This window comes from Eptesicus fuscus, chromosome 5 (genome assembly GCF_027574615.1).
Source record: "Eptesicus fuscus isolate TK198812 chromosome 5, DD_ASM_mEF_20220401, whole genome shotgun sequence".
NCBI classification, from domain to species: domain Eukaryota; kingdom Metazoa; phylum Chordata; class Mammalia; order Chiroptera; family Vespertilionidae; genus Eptesicus; species Eptesicus fuscus.
Window position 1 is genome coordinate 74,609,240 of NC_072477.1, and position 21,276 is coordinate 74,630,515.

Genomic DNA, 21,276 nt, shown 5'->3' on the forward strand with positions numbered 1-21,276 from the left:
AGGGAGTTTGACATGCTTGTACAGATTCTAAGGAAAGGATGGAGAATTCATTTTACTTGAAGATCTTCAAGGAGCTGAAGGCAAGGGTTCAGGTTGAAGGTCACTTCAGGTAGGCAGCCAAGGTAGACTCTAGAATGTCAGTGTCTCATAGTAGTTAAACACACAGAATCTGGAACTGCACAGCCTATGTTCAGATCCTAGTTCTATCATCTGCTATCTGATCTTGAGTAAATAAACTCTCGGTTCTTGTTCATCAGTAAGTGGGAAATATCCTGAGCAGAACTAACAGAATGTCTTGTACATTTTAGGTGCTCAATGTATATGTATTGAATAAACTCATATTTTTTTGCATGAATCATTCTCAATCATTGGCTAACATGCCCCCATCTTCCTTTTATGTATAGTTACCACCACTCACAAGAAAGATGGATTAGATCTCCTGGACCTTAAATCAATAGTGTTATAACTACACCATATTTTCAACTTTCTTGATCTGGGGACAGTCAGTTATCTCTCATCAATATCGGAAACTTACAGAAGTCGCTTGATAAGAGCTTTATGGTTTTTCATTACTGTGGTGGCATTAATGTCCACATATTCATTGATACTCTTTCCTTCAAAAGATGGGCTTAAGTCTTGGGGGGAAGGGGCAGATGTAGGGGGAGGGGGTCAACGGGGAATAAAAAGGGGACATTTGTAATACATTCAACAATAAAGATAATTTTTTTAAAAAAGTGAGCTTAATTCTCCTCTTCTTGAGTGTGGGCTCAACTTAGTGATTCAGTTCTAATCAATAGAACATGATCAAAGTGAGTGACAGCATGCTGCTTCCAAGATAGGTCAAAGAAAGCATTCGACTTCTCCTTCATCTCCTTCCCCCTTTCCCCTTCCCCCTTTCCTCTTCCCTTTCCCCTTCCCCCTTCCCCCTTCCCCCTTCCCCATCCCCTTCCCCCCTTCCCCTTCTCTTCTTTTTTTTGTTAGAACAACTCAGCAAAATAAAAGTCCTGTTTATTGTTGGACAACTTTGTTTCACATATACATCAAACAGGCTAACAACAACAACAAAAACCCCACAATAAATAGTAATATCATAGACAAAAAAAAAAAAAGGATAAAAAAGAAACCTTTTTATCTTTGGCTTTCTTAACCATCTCATACAAACCAACTACTTATAGTATAGCTAAGTACATACACAAAAAGTTCCTGGAAAACTCGGAATAAGATTTTCGTTGTTGCCTTTTAAATAAGGTTTCTTTCCTCCTTTGAGATTTTAATGAACATGGTCACATCACAAATAAAGGCAGAAGTTGGACAAAGAATGCACCAAAGCCTGGTTTGGTCATCCCAAGATCATTAAAAATGGCTGACCCCTAACAATATATACACAAATACAAAAGGTCACTACAAAATACAAACACATTTTCCTTTTTAAAGTAACTTTTTTTTTTTTTTTTAAAGCAGGGCCCTGATAGTTTTGGTTCTTTTTTTCCTCCCCTGTTGCAAATTCACGTTGCGGGTTTGGCTGGGCGGTGGCGCTGCCCGCGGAGGGTGGGCAGGCGGCAGGAGTCTCTACAGGAAGGTGACCACGTTTACATTCCGAGAGGGGAAGTGGAGGGTGAATAGGTCACGGAGGCTCAAATATTTTTTAAGTTTAACTTTTCCTTTTTTGCTGTCTAGTCATCCTGATCGGTCTTCTGCTTCTTGGTGTCAGCATCGTCACCCTCATGATCTTCAGCGGCCCTAGCTGCCTCAGCATCCTCATCTTCATCACCTCCCCCTCCCCTCCCCTCCCCTCCCCTCCCCTCCCCTCCCCTCCCCTCCCCTCCCAGGTTTTCATCTCCCTCGTTGCCAACTTCCTGCTCCCCATTTTCCTCATTGGCGGTCCCATTCGCAGGTGCAGCCCTCCCATTCTCTGCCTCCTCCTCAGCTTCCTTCTCCTTTAAGTCCTGGGTGGTAAGCTCGGAGCTGGGGTCCACGACCGTGTCTGGGGCACGCGGGTGATCCGATGCAGCGGATTTTTAAAAAATTATTATTATTATTTTTTAAGCGAGTGTTGGAGGGCTCTGGCGAAGAAGCGGAGGTGACTGCAGCGACGGAGAGGCAGCCACGGGAACAATGCAAAGATGGCTTTTCGGGGCAGCCAGTCAGCCTTGGACTTCCTGCTCTTGAATCACTTGCTCTGGGGGAAGCTGGAGCCTGACACCCAAGCAGGGAGGGAGAGCACCACGTGGTGAGGAACTGAGGTCCTGCTGCCGCCGTCAGGCAGGACCCAGGCCTCCTCCCGAAAGCCCTGCGCGTGAGCTTCTTGGAAACGGACCCTCCAGCCGGTCCTGAGGCCGCAGGACTGGCTGACAGCTGGACTACAACTTGACGAGAAACCCTGATCCAGAACCACCTGCTTCCAAACTCCTGACCCTTAGAAACTGTGACATCATAAACATTTGTTGCTTCAAGTTGCTAAGTTTTGAGGTAATTTGTTACACAGCAATAAGTAAACAGGATAGCTATGAAATGCAAGATGTCCACCCTGGCTTATTATGGGTTTTATTTTCATTTCTCCACGCATGGCCATTACTTTCTTTTCTTTATCTGGGACCTCAAGTTGATTATATTTATCTCCTACCCCAGCTAATAATTGACCTATCAACTTAGTTAAAAACCGTAGACTTATTTCCAGGACATTTATAGACTTTTGAAATGTATCAACTTGTCTCTAGAAATGTTGGATTACTACATATTCTGATCAAATTCCTCACAAAGAAAAATGATAATATTCCATCTTGTTATGGGCTAGTGTACTAGACTGTTAAGAATATAAACTAAAAAATACATATCTTTAAAAGGGTAATTTTGTAAGATGTACTAAAAGCTCCTAATATATTTTTTTCATATTATTTGACCCAGGGATTTTACATTTCACAATTTATCCTAAGAAGTTAATTTGGCAAGTACATAAAGCTGCATGAACAAGGATGTTCATAGTCACATGGTTTATAATAGTAAAAAGTGGAAAATCCTAAATGTCCAGCGATAGGGATTATTTAAATAATTAGTCTAACAGTGAAATACTACTCAGCCCTTTAAAGTAATAATAAAAATCTACATTTATTAACATGGGAGAATATAGATGTGTTCAATGAAGAAAAGTTTATAGTGTATTTGTTGTGATTCCGTTTTATGAAAATATGCGTGCATTAAAAATTTATATATATACTTGTATTTAAAAATTCCTAGAAGGATATATGTCAAAATGTCATCAATGGTTAACTTTCAGTGTTAAAATTTAGGGTAATTTTAATTAGTGTTCTTAGTTTTTCTTCTAGTAATTTAATTAATCAAGAAAAAAGCAAAATTCATTGTAGAAAATTAGAAAAATACAGAGGGTCATGATAAAATGTATTTACACTATTCAGAGTTAATCACTCTAAGTATTTTAGTGCATCTACTTTTAGCCTTTTTATGTGCAAATATAAATACAACATGAATATCCTTAAAAGCAAAATTAGAATCAAATATTATTTGCAGTTTTGTATTATACTTTAAAAATATATTTTTAAATGTCTGAAATAATACCAAAGTCACAGAAAAATTGCAAGTCCTAGACAAAGAACTCCTTTATCCCTGAATACTTTAGTGTGTCCTTCTCACAAACAAGGATATTTGCATACATAACCACCATGCAACCTTCGAAACCAGGACATTAACATTGACATTATGGTAACATCTAATGCAGACCTTATTCAGATTTTACCATCTGTCCCAATAACGTCCTTTATAGCAAAAAGACTCAATTCAGAGTCATGTGGGTTTTTTTAGTTGTCATAGTTCTCTATTCTCCTTGGGTCTGATATAGTTCCTTAGGCTTTCTTTGACTTTAACTCTTTTGAAGATCATAGGCAAGTTATTTTGTAGAATGTCTCTCAATGTTTGTCCTGATTGGATTCAGATTCTGCATCTTTAGCAGAGATGTCACAGACCAGAGGCATGTTCTGCTTTCTAGCAGTTCCCTTTCAATTCCAGTTTGATCTGTTATGATGATGTTTACCTTGTTCACTTGGCTCATGTGGAATTCCTCTATTGAAGCTACTATTATTTTTCTTTTGAAACTAATAAATATTTTATTACCAACAATGCTATTGTTGAGAAGTCTGGTGCCATTTTGAGTCTTTTTAATTTCATGAACAAGCTTTAAGGATCTTGTTACGCCTGTGTTCTCAATTTTCACATCGATGTGAGCATGTATAGGTCATATTGCACTGGAAGAGGAATGATGATGGTGATAAGGCAGGATAATAAGAAGCTAGGAAAATTCCTAGGGCCTGGCCTTGTGATTCAGTGGTTGAGAGTTGACCTATGAACCAGGAAGTCATGTATTGATTCTCAGTCAGGGCTCATTCCCAGATTGTGGGCTTGATCTCCACAGGGATCAGGCCTAAACTGGCAGACAGATATCCCTCCAACAATCCAGGACTGCTGGCTCCTAACCGCTCACCTGCCTGCCTGCCTGATCACCCCCTAACTGCTCCCCTGCCAGCCTGATTAACACCTAATTGCTCCCCTGCCAGCCCGATCACCCCCAACTACCCTCCCCTGCCAGCCTGATCTCACCCCCAACTGCCCTTCCCTGCCTGCCTGATCACCCCTAACTGCCTTCCCCTGCAGGCCTGATCTCGCCCCCAACTGCCCTCCTCTGCCGACCAATTTGGTTCTGATTGGTTGGTTTCTATGCCAGTCAGCATCAAAAGCTCTGCCTCCTAGGCAGCCATTGGCTCCTCACAGTTGACCCAGATTTGGTTCTGATTGGTCAGTTTTTATGCCAGTCAGCGTCTCTGGGCCTATCAATGGGGCCTGATCAGAAAGGTGGGGCTGATCAGCAGCCCCAGTGGAGGCCTGGAGAGAAATGGCATGGCTGCTGGCCAGGCCCCGAGAGAAAGAGAGAGGCAAGTGCTGATCAACAGTTACCACAGAGGTTAAGGATCAGACCCTGCTTCTCTCTTCAGGCATCTCTCTGGGTCTGATTTGCAGCCCCCTCAGCAGTCAGTGCTGGGTCTCCATGGCAAGCCAGCGCTGACTGCAGGGGTGACTTCTGGTTGGTCGAGCCTCCGGTCATGACGGATCCAGGATTTTTATATTATAGGATTCCCAGACCATACAAATTTATCAACTTAAAAATTAGCCTGTTATTGCCCTAATCGTTTTGGCTCAGTGGATAGAGAGTCCACCTGTAGACTGAAGGGTCCCGGGTTTGATTCCTATCAAGGGCATGTACCCTGATTGCAGGCACATCCCCAGTAGGGGGTGTGCAGGAGGCAGCTGGTCGATGTTTCTCTCTCATCGATGTTTCTGGCTCTCCATCCCTTTCTCTTCCTCTCTGTAAAAAATCAATAAAATATATATATTAAAAAAATTAGCCTGCTATATTGGTCAAACATGTAATTAACTCACTTCTAATTCCTTGGCAGGGCCAGACCAAATGTTTTCATGGGCCTGATGTGGCCACGGGCTGGATGTTTCCCACCCCTGGTTTGGATTATCATCACATCTCATGAATGTGTGTGGTATATGCATTATTCACATTTGTAGTAAAATGTTATGGCAAATGTAATGTGCTTGGTGTTTAAGTTTATACTGTGTTTATTAAAACTGGATTAAAGATTAAAAAAATATAAGAAAGTGGAATTGAATTTGTCTTGCATCATATGTTAAAAAGATTTCACATGAATTAAATATTTTAAATGTAAGACAATTAAAATCACATTATAAACACACATGCAGAAAATATAGAAAAATGTATTTATGATGTTAAAGACTATGCAAAATTTTAATTCAGTGCATACATTTTAAGACCTCTGGATGTCAAAGGATATCATACACAAATTTTAAAAGAAACATCAAAATAAAAAAAATATTTGCAGCATATACTGAAAAAAGGATTAATATTCCATGTATAAAACGTGCTCCTAAAATAAACATAACCAACCCAGTGAAAAAATATGCAGAGGATATCAATAGAAAATTCACAAAAGAAAAGAATAAGTTGACAGTAAACATTTGAGATGTTTAACCCCATTAATAACCAGACAAACAAAATCAGAATTTTTATATTAGAATGGAATCCTACCTAATAATAGACAAATATGCAAATTGACCACACCTTCGCTACGCCCCAGCCACACCCACCAGCCAATCAGGACGAGCATGCAAATTATCCCAACAAATATGGCGGCTAATTTGCATATCAAGACAGCATAGAAAGAAGCCATGAGATGCTGAAGGGAGCAAAGCTGTGGAGAAGCAAGCAAGCCGGGGGGAGGCGGGGCCGGGGGAGAAGAAAGGAGAGTGGGGTGGGCTGGTGGAGAAGGCGGGCAGGGGGACAAGGGAGGAGCGGAGGTGGGGCGGGGTAGAGTGCAGCAGGAAACCCTATTGCAGGATTTTTCCTCCAAGGGGAACGCTAGTATGATATATTTGATATTAATGTTAGGAGAATTTAGATGAACTCTTTATGCGAGTATGTATTGATATAACTTTGAGGGAGAAAACTGGTCAATGTACCTTGGGTTTTAAAATGTAATTTTGCTTTGATCCAGAAAAAATTTAAATGTATTAAAATGGAAGTATAACACAGTTACATAAAAGTACATAAAATGTAAATGCACATTTCAGTGACAATCACAAATCAAATACTCATGTAGTTCATACTCTATCCTATGGAAATATCCTAAAAGGCAAATAAAAAGGTTTATATAGTACTAGAGGCCTGGTGCACGAAATTCGTGCACAGAGGAGGGGGTGTCCCTCAGCCCAGCCTACACCCTCTCCAATCTGGGACCCCTCTAGAGATATCCAACTGCCCGTTTAGGCCCGATCCCAGTGGGCCTAAATGGGCAGTCAGACATCCCTCTCACAATCCAGGACTGCTGGCTCCCAACTGCTCGCCTGCCTGCCTTCCTGATTGCCCCTAAATCGCTTCTGCCTGCCAGCCTGATCACCCCCTAACCACTCCCATGACAGCCTGATTGATGTCTAACTGCTCCCCTGCCAGCCTGTTTGCCCCCAACTTCCTTCCTGGTCACCCCTAACTGCCCTCCCCTGCAGGGTTGATTGCCTCCAACTGCCCTCCATTGCAGGCCTGATGCCTCCCAACTGCCCTCCCCTGCTGGCCATCTTGTGGTGGCCACATAGGGGCAGGATCTTTGACCAGATGGGGGCAGCCATATTGTGTGTTGGATTGATGGTCAATCTGCATATTACTCTTTTATTAGATAGGAGGATAGAGGCCTGGTGCACTGGTGGAGGCCAGCTGGTTTGTCCTGAAGGGTGTCCTGGATCAGGGTGGGGTTCCCTTGGGGTGTGGAGAGGCCTGAGCAAGGGGCCTGTGGTGGTTTGCAGGCCAGCCAAGCCGCTGGTGACCCAAGCAGTGGCCCTGGTATCTGGAATTTATTTACCTTCTACAATTGAAACTTTGTAGTCTGGAATGGAGCCAAGCCTCCTGCTGGATCTATGGCTGCCACTTGGATTTGTTTACCTTCTATAATTGAAACTTTGTATCCTTGAGTGGAGGCCTGGGCCTGTCAGAATGTGTGGAAAGCTTAGCTTCTTCTGTTCCTGAGGAAACCCAATGGTAGCCATCTTGGCTGGGGTTAATTTGCATACTTGCCCCGATTGGCTGGTGGGCGTGGCTTGGCTGGTGGGCATGGCTTATGTAGCGGAGTGATGGTTAATTTGCATATTACCCTTTTATTAGAGAAGATAAGAATGTTAACTTCTGCATATTTTATTACTGTTTGAGTTGTTAATTCCAATTTTCTTAAAATTTAATTTAAAGATATTTCTAGCCTGCAGGTGTGGCTCAGTGGTTGAGTGTCGACTTATGAACCAGGAGGTCATGGTTAAATTCCCAGTTAGGGCACATGCCCAGGTTGTGGGCTCGATCCCCAGTGTGGGACGTGCAGGAGGCAGCCAATCAATGATTCTCTCATCATTGATATTTCTATATCTCTCTCCTCCTCCCTTCCTCTCTGAAATTAATAAAAATATTTTTCAAAAAAGATATTTCTATCTAGCTCTAGCTGGTTTACTCAGTGGTTAGAGCGTCGGCCCCTTGGACTGAAAGTTTTCGGGTTTGATTCTTGTCAAGGCACATATCTCAGTTGCAGGCTCGATCCTGGCCCAGGGTGGGATGCATGTGGGAGGCGACCAATCGATGTGTCTCTTTCACATCAATGTTTCTGTCTCTCCCCCTTCCTTCCACTCTCTCTAGAAATCAATGGGGAAAAATATCCTCAGGTGAGAATTAATAAAAAAAATAAAAATAAATTAAAGACATTTCTATCTAATTGCAGCTCTGCTCTGAATAAAGGAAAGAACAGTGTATCTTGGGATCTAAAAGTAAAGGGGAAACAGTGTACTCTCCCTAAAGCTGAGGTGATATTGGAAACAGCATTACTAGAGTGGAGACAGGCCTGTGACAGGACAATCAGTGGCTATGACCCCTGGACAGAGAGAACAATGGGAAGGATGGGAAGTACCTGTCTGCACTCCCAGTGGATTCAAAAGTTACCCATGGACATAAAAGGGAGATTATATTCCTGATTAGGGACGTGGGCATTTATAGTCTTTAAAAAAATTTTTAATGGAAGTGTAGCTTTATTTTATAGGCTACTGAAGCCCAGACTTGTTTCTTTCATGATTTTTATCATTACTCTTTGAAATAAGAAGGAAATCAGTACCTGTTCCCATTCAAGATACACAGTTGAACTTTGATATGTCCTGAATAATGAGGTCAATGTGTGCAGATACTACTCATATCAGAATGTTCCTTATTGCCTCTATTATTTTTTTAATTTGCCAACTCTGTCTTTTCATTGTGACCAAGCTGTGTCCCAGGGTCTCCCAGGAAGGTTATCATTCTACCTGTCTTAGCTCTCAGCCAGAAACCGAAGCACAAGGCAGGCTCCAAGCCATTCACCATTGGGATTTTTCTGTACTGCTAAGCACTGGGCAGAAACCAAGGGCATGGCAATGATATAAGGCTATTGAGGAGCAGAAAGTATAAGGGTTGATTCAATTTTTTTGGTGCCCTCAAAACAGTTTTCCAGAATACCTATTAAGATGTTTATTTTGGTTTTAACAATGGGAATTAATTTGGTTAAAATACAAATTTAAAGCCCATAGTTCTTCCTTTGCCTTCAAATTTAACTTGAAAATTTTATTATTAAACTAGAAGCCCGTTGCACGAAGTTTCGTGCAATAGACTTTCACCTGGCTGCCGGCACCAGTTTTCCGCCAGCAGCAGTTTTCCTCTGGCCACCCGCCGATCAGAGCGCCTCCCGCCAGCGCGATTGGCTACCCGGAGAGGAACTCCGATCGGGAGGCGCTCTGATCGGCGGGTGGCCAGAGGAAAACTGGTGCTGGCGGAAAACTGGTGCCGGCAGCCACGCAATCGGCCACCCCGAGTTCCGCCACCAGAGTCTTCTGCAGCATCGGCCGTTTAGGCCGCCGGGAGGAGTGGGGTTCAGGGACTCGTGAGTCCCCGCCCCCTGCTCCTACCGCCGGCCGATCGGCCACCCTGAGTCCCGCCCCCTGCACCTCCAGCCGGCCCAATTGTGGGCGTAGCGGAGTGATGTAATTTGCATATTACCTTTTTATTATGTAGGATTTATAAATTCAGTAGAAACCTGGTTGCACTTTGGATATCTCACAAAGCTTCTTGTGACCCGTGGTAGTAAATCATTAGGTGGATAGGAGGATGCAGAGCACTGAGAATCTCAGTTTGGGTCTTGGCTAGGGGCTTAGACGGCCAAAAGATTGACCAAAGAGGCTCATGTCTGGCTGTAATAGTCTCAAGATTAAGAAGAATTATCTGAGGCTAATGAAGCACAAAGGATTTCTGTAGTTCTCCGGGCTTATAAATAGCTCAGGGTCAGTGATGCATACCCAATTATAATTCTCAACTAAGAGTTGTTTTTACTAATCCCGATATTTGAATTTGCTTTTGTTCTCCTTTGAGATAAAGAATGGGGACTGGACAGCAGTTAGAAGAAGACTTTAGCTATTGTCTAACAGTGTCAGCTGTTGTGCTTCTGTTTTTTATAACTATACTAGTGGCCCGGTGTGTAGATTCGTGCATACTGAAAGGAAATTAATTAGAAGAAACACAATGTTGTAGAGATACAACATTTATTTTTAAATCACCAGTGGGCATTGGACTTATGGCCAGTCACTTAGCCTTTTATATATATATATAGATATATATATATATATATATATATATAGATAGATAGGGGTCCCAGAGTGCGAGAGGGCACTCTGCAAAGTTGCTGTTGTACAGGGTGTGGAACGCAAACTCAAGTGTGCAGAAACCAGATTTGAGGCCGACAGTGCCCCAGCAGCAACATAACCCATGGCTGAAGGTGGAATTGCACAGCCCCACGAGGAATCGGGCTCCCTCCTCTCTGGTTCCGGGGTGTGTCACCTGAGAACCGCCACTGCCAAGTTGTCAGGAGCCAAGAGTTGGTCAAAGGATTAACTCTGACCTTACTTCAGTAAGTTACTGAAACTAGGCCCACTTCCTCTTGCCTGAGGACAAAGCATTCCTTCTGTAGCCGCCCTTCAACCGCCACACCCTTTATCTATAGTCAGCACCCTTTACGACTTTAGCTGATTATCTAAGACAGCCCCCACCCCTCCTAGGCATCTCACATATAAGGAACACTGTAAAAAATAAAATTTCGAGGCTTGATCAGAAACCCCTTTGTCTTGCCTCCATTCTTTGCGTCCCTTGTCTGTCTCTCATTCTCTTAGGTGCGCCGCCTCGGTACCCCCATTAGAAGACCCTGCTGGCCGGGGCACCAAGTCACTGCAGCTCCTGCATTGAGCGTCTGCCTCCTGGTGGTCAATGCACATCATATGTACTGGACGGTCAGATGGTTGGATGGTCACTTAGCCTTTTATATATATGGATCATAACATGTAATTCTTAAAATTTATACCAGGCCTATGCTTGGGCAACATAAATCTCCTCAGGCTTCATCAGTCTGGGGTTACTGATAGGCTAATTTAAATGGTAACAACCTACACCTCACATAATTTTTCTCCCTCTCCCCAGTTTCTGTATATATTAATCAATTTGTTTGACAGTGACAAAAACTTCAAAAAGCAGTGGATGAAACAAGACAGGGACTTGTTTCTCTTTCATATTTCTTTTCCTAAAGTCCAGAGACAGTCTGTTCAACTCTGGTATGGTGTTCCATGGGGTTAGATACCCAGGCTCTTTCTATTTTGTTGCTCTGCCAAACTTAGCACAGGGCTTCCATGTCAGGAATAAGCTGAGATAACTGCTCTAGCTTCAATCAACATGTCTATCAACATGCCAGTCATTTGGAAAAAGAGAAGGAAAAATAAGGGGATTCCTCTTCCCTTCAAGGATATATCCAAAAAGTTTTACTCATTTTACTGTTTTCTGAAGACACTCCATTGTTTAGAAATTAGTCACATGGTCAATTTTAATTGAAAAACAACAACAAAAACACACACACATCTGGAAAATACCTCTTTTTATTTTGGGTGGCTATGTGTTCAGGTAAAATTTCAGGTTTCTATTATAACCCCTAGATAAAAAAAGGGATTATGCATATTGAGGAACAATGGGTAGTGTCTGCACTACTATAACCTTCTACATGCTTGAAAATCTTATTCATGTCATATCTCTTGTATTTAACATTCTCTAGGGGAAGTCTCAAGATGCTCCCAGACTAGTAGGCTATGTATATCAGGTAGTATCTTTTTTTCTTCTACTCCATGCCTTCTTGATGGTGTCCTTTACCTTTGAAGACACATATGGGAATTTGATCAATGCCGTGGTTGCCAGTGCCTCCATGACACTTGGCTTCTATACCAATACTAGAGGGCTGGTGCATGGATTTGTGCACAGGTTGAGTCCCTTGGCGTGGCCTGCAGGGATCAGGCCAAAACTGGCTCGCCGACATCCCCAGAGGGGTCCCAGATTGCAAGAGGGTGGTTTGCAGGTGACGCATGTCAGAATTGGACTCCCTTCTCTCTGATTCTGGGTGCGTCACCTGAGAACTGCAGCTGCCAAGTCACCACAGCTCGGCAGCTCCTGCATTGAGCATCTACCCCCTGGTGGTCAGTGTGCACTATAGCTAATGGTTGGAGTGTCTGCCTCCTGGTGGTCATTGCGTGACATAGCCAGTCAGATGGTTGGATGGTTGCTTAAGCATATATATATGCTTTCTTCCAACAGCACCAAAACTGTGTAGTTGGAGGATTTAGAGGTGTATGGTTTTTCTTTGGGAAAGGTAGAGATTATACCTTTATCATTCTGTATTACTCTTCACCTCCTGAAAACCAAAACCGTATTGTTTGTTTCTCAGTCTCTCATCAAAATAGCTCTAACATATTTTACTTAAAACTTGTCTCACCAGAGATTAAAAATGGTGGCAGAGTAGGAGGATGCTGCACGGACATGCTCCCAGGAACAAGCTGGAATTACAACTGAAATGGAAAGACTTCCTGAATAATCAATCGAAAACTCACAGGAGAGAACTCTGATACCCAAGGACCAAAGGTGGAGACCACATAGAGACTGGTAGGAGGGGCGGAGGCACAAAAGGGCTGGCTGGGCACCCACAGATGCCAACTGAAGTCCCGGAGAGATATCTCAGCTGTGGGGGGTGTCACTGAGAACTTTGGGATCTAATCCTGAAGCTGGGCTCCTCAGCAGAGAGCACCAGACTGAGGAGGGTACCCACATAACATCTAACTGTGAAAAGCAGTGGGGTGCTGTCTTCAAGGGAGTGGCAGTTGAAAGTTCAGGCACCCTCTTAAAGGACCAATGCACAAAAATCCCCTGTGGAGCTACCCACCTTGTGCTCTGGCAGAGGGAAGGTGAAGTGGACTGGAGCTGTGAGAGCAGTACCCAGGACTGGGAACTTGGGGGATAGAGCTCAGAAGGCAGACACCCCAAGTTTCCTGGGTTGAGTCATTCCCTCACACAGTAGAGGACATCTCTCCCACATAGACATCTGCCTTGCCTGGGGGGAAGACAGTTGAAACACCCTATTGGAAAACACCTTGCCCTGAGGCCACTTAAGAGATTAAAAATAACAATTAGCCTCCATGCAGAAGCAACTGCCCCACTCTGCTGAAAAAACTCTCACCACACTTGAGGATGATTGCCTGGGGGCAATTCAAGTCAGAATTCTGTTAGTCTGTAGACAGAGGAGGTCTCTGGAGGCTTTGAGTCTTTGCCTGATCCAATTAGTCAGAAACAGCCTTTAACACTGTCCTTCACTAGAGATTGAGAAGTATAGAGGATCTCCCTAATACACGGTCACAAACCCAAACAGACAACCAAAATGAGGAGACAAAGAAACAACCCCCAAATGAAAGAACTAGCAAATTCTCCAGAAGAAGAGATAAACGAAGCAGAGATAAGAAATTTATCTAAAACAGAGTTCAGAGTAATGATGTTAAAAATGCTCAACAGTATGAAAAAAGATACAGTAAGTATGAAAAAAGAACAGTCTGAAATAAAGAATGATATCTTATCTAATAAAGAGGGAATATGCTAATTGACCATCATGCCCTCACAAAGATGGCGGTGCCCACAGCCAATAAAGAGGGAATATGCTAATTGACTGCCATGCCCTCACAAAGATGGCAGCGCCAGTCCCCTCAGTCCTCCAGTCTCCTCAGGCCCACCTCATCCAGCCAGAGTTCCCAAGTCCCCTCAGCCCTTCCTCACCCAGTCCCCACAGCATCCAGCCTCATCCAACCTAAGTCCCCCAGTCCCCTCAGCCCTGCCTCATCCAGCCAGAGTCCCCTAGTCTCCTTAGCCCCACAGGAGAAGGCAGTTGGAGGCAATCGGGCTTGCAGGGGAGGGAAGTTGGGGACGATCATGCTGGCAGGGGAGCAGTTAGGTGTCAATCAGGCCAGCAGGGGAGCGGTTAGGGGGCTATCAGACTGGCAGGCAGAGTGTTTAGGAGCAATCAGGCAGGCAGGCAGGTGAGTGGTTAGGAGCCAGCAGTCCTGGATTGTGAGAGGGATGTCCGACTGCCACAGGGATTGGGCCTAAACCAGCAGTCGGACATCCCCCGAGGGGTCCCACATTGGAGAGGGTGCAGGCTGGGCTAAGGGACAAACCCCTCCCCCCGTGCACGAATTTCATGCACTGGGCCTCTAGTAACACAAATAAAGAACACATTGGAAGGAATACACAGCAGATTAGGGGAAGCTGAGGACTGAATCAGTGAATTAGAAGACAGAGTTGAAAATATCACTCAATTAAAGAACCAAAAAGAAAAAACAATTAAAAAACAGGGGGACAGCTTAAGGGAGCTGTGGGACAATGTGAAATGTAACAATATTAGAATAATAGGTGTGCCAGAAAAGGCAGAAAGGGAGAAAGGAATAGAGAAGGCGTTTGAAGAAATAATGATAGAAAACTTCCCTAACCTGGTAAAGGAAAAAGTCACACAAGTTCAGGAGGCACAGAGAACCCCAAACAAGAAGAACCCAAAGAGACCCATGCCCAGACACATCATAATTAAAATGCCAAAAATAAAGACAAAGAGAGAATCTTAAAGGCAGCAAGAGAAAAGAAAACTGTTACCTACAAAGGAGTTCCCATAAGGCTTACACCTGATTTCTCATCAGAAACTCTACAGGCCAGAAGGGAATGGCATGAAGTACTCAAGTTAATGGAAAGCAAGGATCTGAGACCAAGGTTACTATATCCAGTAAGGCTATCATTCAAACTAGACGGTCAACTAAAGAGTTTCCCAGAAAGGCTAAAGGAGTTAATCACCACCAAGCCAGCATTACAAGAAATGCTAAAGGATTGCTGTAAGTAATAGCTGAGAAGAAGAAACAGAGAGAGAAACCTAGCCATACAGAATTAAAATGGCTATAAATAAGTATCTCTCAATAATAACCCTAAAAGTAAGTGGATTAAGTGCTCTAATCAAAAGGTGTAGGGTAGCTGAATGGATACAAAAACATGACCCAACTATATGCTGTCTACAAGAGACCCACCTCAAAACAAAATACACTCACAGGATGTAAGTGAAGGAATGGAAAAATTTTTTCCATGCAAATGGAAAAGAAAAAAAAAAAAGCTGGAGTAGCAATACTCATATCCAACAAAACAGACTTTAAATGCATCATGTTAAGTAAAATAAGCAAGTTGGAGAAAGATAGATATCATATGATCTCACTCATTTGTGGAGTATAATTAACAACATAAACTGATGAACAAAAATAGAGCCAGAGGGGGAGAAATATTCTAGAATATAATAGAAGTAATCCTGTTATTTGCAGATTTATAATATTTCCTATAACTTTTATGATATACCATGTTAGTACAGTTTTGGTAATATCATTATATTTAAATCCTTTTATTCTTGAAATATTAATGTTTATTGCATGTAATATTATTATATGTAAAATCATTTTTCTTGAATAATTGGTGTTTATTGCATGTAACATTATCATATTTAAAATTGTTTCTCTTGAGATATTAATGTTTATTGCATGCAACATTATTATATTTAAAATAATTTTTCTTGAAATAAAAAAAAAACTGGAAAAAACACACACACACAAAAAAAACCCTGTCTCACCATAGTGTTCAAAGACTGGTCAAAAAGGCCAGGTGTGTATTATGTGTATGTGGAGTATGGGATGGAGGGGTAGATGGAAGTGAAATACCATTCTTGCTTTTCTGTCCCAGTTTTCATTTTCTTTTCTTTATCATGCAGAACATTTCCTCTTCAGTATTTTTCTTCACAAATAAGGAGTAGTGAAAGGACTGAGGCCATAAATAAGGAGTAGTGAAAGGATTGAGGCCATGTTTGAAAGGATTCTAGTAACTCTAGAATGGCCTCACCAATTAACTATGTATGCCTAAATCTGATTGAATTGTGGTTTTAGGAACAACTTAACCTATAACCAGATAGTTCTTTTTCACTTTGAGGGCCCAATAGCTGGCAAAGTGACTGGCATACATAGACATTAAATAAATACTTATTGAATAAATGAATGAATCCTAGGCCCTTATTTACATCAATTGATGATGAATTAGGATCTTAGCTCTGAGTCTGAAGACAAGAATAGGGAATGGTAAAAAGATGAGCAGATTGGATTGCAGAGAAGTATGCAAGAGAAAAAGACACTCTCCCTACCATCCTCCATCACTACTCCTTACTCCAGTTTTCCTATCCTACCTAATAATAGACAAATATGCAAATTGACCATACCTCCGACACACCCACAAGCCACGCCCACCATCCAATCAGAGTGAGCATGCAAATTAACCCAAACCAAGATGGCTACAGCCACAGAGAGCAAGGTTTCCTAGGTAACAGAGGAAGCCAAACTTTCTGCCTGCCATTGCCAGGCCTAAGCCTCCACTCAAGCTACAAAGTTTCAATTATAGAAAGTAAACAAATTCAAACAAATGGTGGCATAATGGAGCTTAAGAGAGCAGGCCAGGGTTGCCACCGTCAACAGGGGAAGCAAAGCTTTCCGCACACCCTGGCTGGGCCCACCTGCTTAAGGCAACAAAGTTTCAATTATAACCCCAACAGAAATGGCTGCCGGCCTTGGAGGGAGCCCCAGGCTTGGCTCCTCTCCAGGCTACAAAGTTTCAATTGTAGAAGGAAAATAAATTCCAGATACCAGGGCCTCCACTTGGCCGGCCTGCAAACCACCAAAGGCCCCTCGCTCAGGCCTCTCCACGCCCCAAGGGAACCCCCACCTGATCTAGGACACCCTTCAGGGCAAACCAGCTGGCTCCCACTCATGCACCAGGCTTCTATCCTATCTAATAAAAGAGAAATATACAGATTGATCATCACTGCAACACACAATATAGCTGCCCCCATGTGGTCAAAGATCCTGCCCCCATGTGGACACAAGATGGCCACCACAAGATGGCCAGCAGGAGAGGGCAGTTGGGAGGCACCCAGCCTGCAAGGGAGGGCAGTCGAGAAGGACCAGGCCTGCAAGGGAGGGCAGTTGGAGGTGATCAACCCTGTAGGAGAGGGCAGTTAGGGGTGACCAGGCCGGCAGAGGAGGGAAGTTGGGGGCAAACAGGCTGGCAGCAGAGTGGTTAAGGGGTGATCAGGCTGGCAGGCAGAAGCGGTTAGGGGCAATTAGGAAGGCAGGCAGGCAAGCAGTTGGGAGCCAGCAGTCCTGGATTGTGAGAGGGATGTCCAACTGCCCATTTAAACGGGCAGTCGGACATCCCTTGAGGGGTCCCATATTGGAGAGGGTACAGGCTGGGCTGAGGGACAACCCCCCTCCGTGCACGAATTTCATGCACCGGGCCTCTAGTTTTAATTATAGGGAATAATTATAAAAAGATGTTAAGGTCCACAAGAGACATACAAAAAAATGCTCAAAGTCACTAATCATCCAAGAGACGCAAATCAAAACGACAATGAGGTACCATCTCACACCTGTCAGAATGGCTACCATCAATAAATCAACAAATGACAATGCTGGCGAGGATGTGGAAAAAAAGGAACCCTGGTACACTGCTGGTGGGAATGCAGACTGATGCAACCATTATGGAAAACAGTATGGAGTTTCCTCAAAAAATGAAATATGGATATGCCATTTGACCCAGTGATCCCACTTCTACGAATATATCTTAAGAAACCCAAAGCACCAATCAGAAAGAATGTATGCACCCCTATGTTCATAGCAGCACAATTGACAATAGCTAGGATCTGGAAACAGCCCGAGTGCCCATCAGCAGATGAGTGGATAAAAAAGCTGTGGTACATTAATACCATGGAATACTATGCAGCAGTGAAAAAGAAGAATCTCTTACCCTTTAAAACAGCATGGAGGAACCTGAAGAGTATCATACAAAGTGAAACAAGTCAGTCAGAGAACGACAAGTATCACATAATTGTACTCATATGTGGAATCTAAGTAACAAAATAAACTGATGAACAGAGTGGATCCAGAGATAGGGAAGCATGGAATAGAGTGTGGAATCTCAGCGGGAAGGTGGGGGAGGGTGGTGAGTGGGAGGTAATCAACCAAAGACTTTGAATGCATATATGCATAGCCCATGGACACAGACAAAAGGGTGCTGAAGGCCTGAAGCAGGTAGGGGGCAGGGGTGGGTCTGGAGGGGGTCAATGATAGAAAAAAAGGGGACATATGTAATACTTTCAACAATAAAGAATTATTAAAAAAATATGAAGAAGCTCAGCTGGAGTGGTTCCGTTGAGTGTCAACCCATGAATCATGAGGTCACTGTTCTTTTTTTAAAAATATATATTTTATTGATTTTTTACGGAGAGGAAGGGAGAGGGATAGAGAGTTAGAACACTGATCAGTTGCCTCCTGCACACCCCCTACTGGGGGATGCGTCTGCTACATGCCCTTGACCAGAATCTAACCTGGGACCCTTCAGTCCCCCAGCCGACACTCTATCCACTGAGCCAAAGTGGCTAGGGCAAGGTAACTGTTTTGATTCCTGGTCAAGTCATAGGCCTGGGTTGAGGGCTGGATCCCTGGTAGGGGGACATGCAGGAGGCAGCCAATCAATGTTTCTATCTCTTTATCCCTCTCTCTTTCTCTCTCTAAAATCAATAAAAATGCATTTTCAAAAATTAAATTAAAAAATGTAAAGAAGTTTTACAGACAAAAAGAGAGACATTATTATCTAAACCAGACAGATTTCTTTTATCATACTGATTCTTCATCCTTTTTTGGAAGTGAAATAGTCTTAGATAAAGTCACATATACAGAAAGTGAGAAATGGAATTGTGAATAAATGTGACTATGTCAGAGAGTGATGAATTGTTTGTAGTTTTGTGAACAGTGATGAAGAAGCTCAGTTACGTGACCTGTTTGAATCAAAAGTATGGGAATCCACAAAGTACTTTGGAGAGTTTACTATTCTGAATATTTAGGTATTTATTCTGAGATGTCTCCTATTAGAATCTACACCTTCATTTTCCCATGAATATTGTGTTGTATGAAAGAACGGAACACACTATCTATGAATATAGCAGTAGAAAGATGAATCACACTTTCTGAAGGGGCTTTGAGATCTTTTTGCTATAAATTGTGTCTCAGAGAAAGATAATTCCAAACTCAGAAACCCCCAAGTAACCATACCAGAGACACTTCGCTAGGGCAATGCACTTTATTATTTCTGCTCAACTAGAGATTCACATGAATACAACTTCGGAACACACTTCAGGCAACCATTTTCTGTTTTTCTTGGTAGTGCCCATCCTTTCACTATAGGCACTCATCCTCCTAACACATTCAACATGTGCTCAGTTATATGACCTGTTTGAAACCACACCTCAGAGCGCTGTCTTTGAACCTAGCCTACGATGCCTGTGCATGGTGTTAGGAGAAGAGAGGAAGGTGGATGATTAAAATGAATAGATTAAAATTACCATTCTCAATTTTGACCTAGAAGACTCAGTATGGAGAGGGATATATTTCTCCCACGTTCAACTCTAAGACAATACTCTTCTAGGGTTGTGGGAGGAAGATATCTTCCTAATGGCTGGAACTTTTCTATTTGCCAGGTATTTCCAAAATACTATTTACATAATCAGGAATAATTTCTCCAATATCATCTTGCCATCGACATGTAATAAGAGCATATCCCTTCTTGTAAGTCGTTTCATACTGACAGTCTGGCATCGTACTTCCCTCTGATAACGCACAGTGCGCTCCTTCTATTAGTTTCTTGGTCTTGTGACATTTCCTAACTCCATTTTTACATGCCACATACATGTTGTAACAGGTCTTTTGCAACTCCTCATATGGTATGTAGAGGAAGAAATGTTCTTTCCTACAGTAAAGATTGACGTGAATATTTCTTGATAACATTTCACGAGTACACAGTTCTGACTCACTAAATTTGAAATCAGCATCAAGCAGGACATGCTTTTGGAAACTGTCTTTGGTAGGTGCTCTGGTAGGCCCTGAATTATGTATTTCATCCCAATAATCTTGAAATTTTTCTTCCATCTCTTTAGAGAAATCAGGATACGTTTGAAGCATTAGGACCTGCAGTGGAAGTGGCTGCAGCAGCAGGAGCAGCAGAGGCAGGGACTTCGAGGTGAGCAGGGTGCACATATTTTCCTGTTGGGAACACAGGAGATATAGAGATACGTTCTGCTATGATACTGTGCTCCTTCTATCCCTGGGCAGACTCCATTTCCACCACCTATTGCCTTTGTGAGCTCTAAGACCTCGAACCATTTTAAAATTGACAACTCGGAATCTAAGTACCTCTGAAATATTGACTAAAATCTGATCTTACAAGACCTACATTCAATCTAGAAGACTGTGGATAAGAAAGGGAAAGGTTGCCCTAACCGGTTTGGCTCAGTGGATAGAGCGTCGACTTGCGGACTGAAGGGTCCCAGGTTCGATTCCGGTCAAGGGCATGTGCCTTGGTTTCGGGCACATCCCCAGTAGGGCGTGTGCAGGAAGCAGCTGATCGGTGTTTCTCTCTCATCGATGTTTCTAACTCTCTATTTCTGTAAAAAAATATATATATTAAAAAAAAGAAAGGGAAAGGTGAAGGAAGGAGGAAGAAAAATGAAGTAAAGGGAGGGGGATAAAAGTCAGAAGGGGAGGGTAGGAAACAAGAAAGGAATAGTAGTGATAGAGAGCAAGGAATAGACAGAGGGCAGGCAGGAAGGAAAAAGGACATCAAGACAGCAGAAAGGAGGCTCATGTGCTCCCTCCAGCTGGAACAAATAAATCTGTTCCCTTTTTAGGAGTTAAGAACTTGTGATGAAAAGAGCTCTAAGTGATCCACCCTCCCCTCATTAACATCCTGCTGCTATGAGAAAAATTTTTCATCTTGTGACGTTCTCCTCTTGCTCACCCCTGACCAGAGATGCCCTTGGAGAAGGGATCAGCCAGGGTCCATAGGGTCAAATGAACACCATATGCTGAGCTTCTTCGTGTGTTTTTACTACTACCCCGTGCCTGAAATGGCTCAGTCCATTTTGCAGCCTCCTCTGCTTCCTCTTACCACTTGGAATAACTTTTCCACTAGGTGGCATCATTTATCTTGTGTTTTGTTTTTTCTTTCTCTCCTGTCCCCCCACCCCCCTCCCCCTCTTATGTAGACTTCATGGTTTTTGCTATGATCAGGTTTTTGCATCCTTAAACACTCTCCAATCTTGTGCACCTGTTTGCAATTACAGTAACCTCATCATCAGAGATGTTAGCTATTACATTACTTCCCTCTCAGTG

At 42.9% G+C, this 21,276-nt stretch overlaps 2 protein-coding genes across 2 annotated transcripts; both read right to left on the reverse strand.

Annotated features, from left to right (window-relative positions):
- Positions 1–1,673: 1,673 nt before the first annotated feature.
- Positions 1,674–11,918, reverse strand: LOC129149043 (prothymosin alpha-like). Its single transcript, XM_054715637.1, has 2 exons — positions 11,825–11,918; positions 1,674–1,984 (listed from the first exon to the last, which is right to left on the reverse strand). The coding sequence occupies exons 1-2, from the start codon at positions 11,916–11,918 to the stop codon at positions 1,674–1,676; spliced, it is 405 nt and encodes a 134-aa protein (XP_054571612.1).
- A 7,316-nt stretch (positions 11,919–19,234) lies between these two features.
- RNASE9 (ribonuclease A family member 9 (inactive)) lies at positions 19,235–20,142 on the reverse strand. The gene has a single exon (XM_008160503.3). The coding sequence runs from the start codon at positions 20,140–20,142 to the stop codon at positions 19,576–19,578; it is 567 nt and encodes a 188-aa protein (XP_008158725.1). The 3' UTR covers positions 19,235–19,575.
- Positions 20,143–21,276: the final 1,134 nt, after the last annotated feature.